At 31.6% G+C, this 5,425-nt stretch overlaps 1 protein-coding gene across 1 annotated transcript; it reads right to left on the reverse strand.

Annotated features, from left to right (window-relative positions):
• Positions 1-238: 238 nt before the first annotated feature.
• Positions 239-5,154, reverse strand: LOC116843195 (retinol-binding protein pinta-like). Its single transcript, XM_032813396.1, has 8 exons — positions 4,991-5,154; positions 4,034-4,207; positions 2,964-3,129; positions 2,444-2,545; positions 1,202-1,343; positions 1,013-1,123; positions 770-875; positions 239-483 (listed from the first exon to the last, which is right to left on the reverse strand). The coding sequence occupies exons 2-8, from the start codon at positions 4,164-4,166 to the stop codon at positions 332-334; spliced, it is 912 nt and encodes a 303-aa protein (XP_032669287.1). The 5' UTR covers positions 4,167-4,207; positions 4,991-5,154; the 3' UTR covers positions 239-331.
• Positions 5,155-5,425: the final 271 nt, after the last annotated feature.

A 5,425-nucleotide genomic window follows, 5' to 3' on the forward strand; every position in this document is an offset into this window, starting at 1 on the left:
TGGTACAATCAATGTTTAACAAGTTTTTAATTTGTTAGATTCTCGAATGTGTATACGTTTACAACACACTCGTCATTTTTATTTAATATTGTGTGTACTATGTCGAGTATACAAATTACTAAATGTTCGAGCAATTTGGTCGCGAATATTTTAGTGCGTCAATATAACGAGTGGAATGGATAGGCGATTTGAATAACTAGTAGACGTCTTGATGTGTGCATAATTATTTACGACTTTGAATATTTGAATATTAGAGTTTACGACTTTTATTTTCCAAGTTTTACAATAATAGCTGTCTAGTTAGGTACTTAATAGGTATCGGAGTGTAGAATCATTCAATTTCCAGTTTTCGGAATATGCCGGCAACTCCGAATAATTCATCCGGATTTATCACGCCATCACTTCGGAGGGATTCATTGGCCTTCAATTTCTCCTGTTCTATTAACCAGTCTCTTTTTTCTTTCAATTTCGCACACCACATATCTGGAATAGAATACCACCCAAATAAGAGCACTTTTTGAATTATTTTCCTTTAATAATGAGTACTTAGATTTCCGAGTTTAGATATTAATAGATTTATATGTAGAGAATGAAAATATTGTTAGTAAATATTGAGGAGGAGCGGACAATTTTCCATAAAAATGAAGATAGCGTATTGAAAATATATCATACGTGAGCTCTGCGAGACTTGATGTTTCATCACACGCATTTAGATATTCGTGAAATCGTTAATAAATTTATGTGTTTACAATATTGAATGATGTTATACCTGTTAAAGTATCCAGTGATAGTTCTTCGCCGCCAAAATCCGCCGGTAAAATGGATTTTGGTATAATTCCTTTTAGCGATTCAATTCCGGATTCGAAAACATGAATCTAAAAATATCACCGTTAGTCGATACTTTACAATTTTTTTTATAAGTTACAAATTTTTTTGTTCTGCCAAATGCGGAACAAAATGAAGATTATGCAATAGATATATTTGAACTTGTACGATATTATCTTGTACTTACTCTGTCATAAAATTTTGGACTCATAAACATTTTAATCAACTTTACAAATTGATCGATATAAGATGGAGAGTTTATCATATAAATTGCTTTGTATCTTATACCGTATGCCTCCTGAGCAATTTAAATAAATCACAAATTAATTTAAACAAAATATTACATAGAGTATGTATGGAACATATGATTACATACCATACTAAGGTCACATTTTTTTAACAAGTTTGGTGTGAATTTCAGTACATGAGCAAGAGTAAAATTGGTGCAATCCCAAATTGCAATATCAGAATTAACCATGTCTTCTTCCGTACGTACATCCATTAACATGTAGAAATACCTGTAACGTAAAAAAACAATGCGTCTTTCGTCGATTGTATTTTAATTTTTTTCACCTAGAATGCATTTATGCATTCCAAGTACTTTCGGTTTCAAGATCGTGGCAAAATTTTTTAAATTTTGATTATGACGACGAAACTGATGACTCGAGAAAGAATGCGATCATTAGAAACGTGGATTCTTCTTTATAATACTTTCTAATAGAAACAAACAGAACATATGTCATCCGTTAAATTTTCATGGTACGATTTGTCGTGAGTTTTCTCTATTTGATTCAAACTACGGACACTTCATCCGTATACGTATATACAATTCGTGCGCGGGAAATACTGCTACGATTTGAACGACTTCACGAATTTTACGTATTTTTCCTTCTCATTCTGTTGCGCCATCGATTTCAACCTTTTCCTTCGATATGAGTCGTCCGGTAGAATGTAACTGTGGAAGCAGGAAGAGACGACGAGGTATCTTGTTTCTATCTCATTATCGATAATAGCAAGCAAGAGAAAGAGAGAGAGGAGGTTGCGTGTTTATACGAATAGAAAAGGAGATGCGGAAAGACGGGTCGAGAGAAAAGGAGAGAGGATTCCAAAGCTGCGTGGATAAGACGACGAGATCGATCGATTGGATCGGTTGAACAGTTCCTCGCGAAAATGCTCGGACGGAAATTACTCGCGGGCGTTAAATAATAATTTTGTCGGCACCGAGCGCGAGCACCGCGTGGATTCCGATAATATGGAAAGTTTATAATGTCGCGTGTAGAGCGCGGGCACAGTTTCTCCTCTTCGTCTCTGTTTTATCATCGTTGCTCGCTACCGCTGTCCCTTCGTAGCTTTATGCAATGACTTATGCGTTGCCGGCCTGTGAATACAACGCGTATTTAAGCTCACTTTTATAGCGTCCCGCGACTTACTACGAGTAATTTCTCTCGTAGATGGTTTTCATACAGTAGTAGCAGCTCTTATAGCGCAATTGTGCCATTGTTGGGTGACGATATATCTTTGCGACGAGAAGGACACAATGTGTTCGCGAGATGAAACTTCAGTGTCATTCTAAGATGTCGATATGAGATATATACTTGCTTATGTAATTTGTACATACTTCATCATATTCGAGAGACTAAACATAGATGCGTCTTTCCATACTTGAACAAAAATGACTCTGTATTTTTCCGGCGTCAACTTTGGTAGAGGTGTCATTTGCCTGCAACATATTGATGAAGACACATTTAACACAAACACGATAAAACAATTTTACAAAGACAATAATCAATTCGTAATTATTCTATTTTTCTATTACGATAATTCTCCAATTATCGTAATTATTCTATTTTTGTATACTCTATATTTTATGTAAAATTTGCTGTTATTATTAAAAAAATATATAAATAATATATTAACTTCACGGAAAATACGCGAAATATCTTATATCCAAGCAAAAATTATCCGAAGCAAATTCGTATAATATCCATTCGTATATACATAAAATTTCATATTTCTTATTTATCTTTCATTATTATATTAAATTTTAATTAGTGATTATTCTCTTTGATATCCATCTTCATATATAACATATTGTTAAAATCAGAATAATATAACAGTAGCATATGATTTATACTTACAAGCTTTTGTGAAATTGAGTAATATCGTCGCCCAGTGGGTCAAAGTTGGCGAAAAACTCGGGAATCAAAGCACGAAGAGTGTACAGCGAGTCTATCCGTTTTTTAGCTTTTTCCAGATTGAATTTTGAAGTTAAAATAGTTCTCTGCAATCGCTTGTTCGAGATCTCTGCGTGAAATATATGATTGTGTTCGAGTTTTACATCATGTTTTACATCATGTTAATGCATGTCATTACATTCATTCTTACTGTCTCAGTCGACACATACAATAATAGAATGTATTAAGATAACTTCATGAATGGTTGAATCTAAGTAATTGACGTTCGTGTCTCATAAAATGATTAGTTAAAAATAATTCCATTAAGATCTTACAAGGAAACCTATACAAGTGTCCGCCTCCGATTTTCGATGAACTTGTAATATGTTGTACTTTAGATAAAAATAACAGATACATTTTTTATTATATGTGCTCTTTCGCAAGTTTAGGGGCCGAAATATCGGTTTTTTCATTCGAAGGGAATATAATAAAAAATATGAGATAGAAAAAAATATTTTGAATAAAAGTTGGATAGTTTGAAGAGTACTTTACAGAAATTATTTTAATAATTATAATAAGAAGAAGTGGTGAGGAAAATAAAAAAAAAATTTTTTTTTTTCAAATAATTTCTGTAATCTCTTCAAACCATTAAACTTTTATTCAACATATTTTTTTCTATTTCTTATAGTTTTCATTATATTTTTTTCGAGTGAAAAAACCGATTTTCTTCAAAAAGATATTTTATCCCCTAAACTTGCAAAAGGGCACATATAATAAAAAAAACGTATCTGTTATTTTGATCTAAAATACAACATATTACAAGTTTATGAAAATCGGAGGCGGACACTTGTATGAGTTTCCTTGTAAGATCTTAATGGAATTACTTTTGTGAGTTTCTTTGTTAGTCACTTAAGTCATTTAGTAATTATTTGATAAAAATATATCTATGACATAACATTATTTAAATGTTTTGTAGATTCGAAAGCGCCATGTAAATTAATTAATGTAACTTGTCCGAATCTTAAAATGCAAACCTTGAGGAAGATGTATTTGCTGTTGAAGCCACTGTCGAAGTTTATCGATCATCTCTTCGAAAAGCTGCTCATTTCCTTCAGCTACCTCCGTTGCTTCCTTAAACGTGATGTCCTCCAACTTGATCATGCCCATGGTATTGTTTGTTTCTTACAAGAGTTTTAGACAGACACAATCTAAAATTTGTCCCCGTGTTAAATTATGTGATTATTGGAACATGTTATTCTTATTATTGTTATTTTCATTATATTTACAAAGATTTCACCGCGATATTTCAAGATTGTATAACAGTGCGCACGCGACGTATCTTTTAATTAATTTATTCTCACATTTAATTTATATATTAAAAAAATTATTAATCCCTCTCACATTCTTTCTTCCTCACCTCGGTTTGCTTTACAAATCAATATTTTCTGTTTTATATATATTTTTAGATTCTTTCTTATATACGAAGAAAAATAATTTGCTGGCCCAGCAAATTTTCTGCTGGTCTAGCAAAATTTTTTCGTTATTATATGGACAGCAAAAAAATTTGCTAAGAATACTAATCACTATTTGCTGGATATAATTTGCTGAATCTACAAATTATTTTGCTATAAGAACCATGATGGATTTATATAAGCAGTTGCAGTTTTGCTCCAATAGCAAGTAAATTTGCTAAGGATACATTATTTTGCATCAATAGCAAATTAACATGATTCTTAGGACGAATACACTCAACAAATTTTATTCTATCCTGGCAACGAAACTACTTCTGCTCTGATAACGAATAATTTATAAAATTAGTTAGGTCAACTAAATTTTTTTGATGTCACTACGAATATGTAGTAGCAACGACGATTTTGTTAAAAGAGCAAAATTATTTTTCTCCATGTACTGCAATTGATAATAGTAATCGCACAATAGAACACTATAGAAAGATATTAAAAATAAAATTAAATCAGTAAAAGTTACGCTACATTAATGTATATCTTCGCAATGTGCTCGTTTTGACGGTCACTTTTCGACTAAATAAGTTATACTGAGCGCGATGCTTATTATCTTATATATCTCGCTATCTATATATATCTCGCATATTAAGGGTGATATAAAAAAATCTGTAAAAAAAATTGTTGTCGATGATATATGTAATTAATATGTTTGGCTTAAGTGTTTACGTTATACATACTAAATAAAATTCATTATCATACGATTAACATCTAAAAATAAAGCGACGACAGAAAAATTTAGTTGACGTAACTTATTTTATAAATTATTCATTATCAAAACAGAAGTAATTTCGTTGCCAGGGTAAAAAAATTTGTTGAGTGTATTTGCTATCGGAGCAAAACTGCAACTACTTATATAAATCTATCATGGTTCTTACAGCAAAATAATTTGTAGATTCAGCAAAT

This window comes from Odontomachus brunneus, unplaced genomic scaffold, assembly GCF_010583005.1.
Source record: "Odontomachus brunneus isolate Ranch 3 - 2012 unplaced genomic scaffold, Obru_v1 Obru_scaffold_030, whole genome shotgun sequence".
NCBI classification, from domain to species: Eukaryota; Metazoa; Arthropoda; class Insecta; order Hymenoptera; family Formicidae; genus Odontomachus; species Odontomachus brunneus.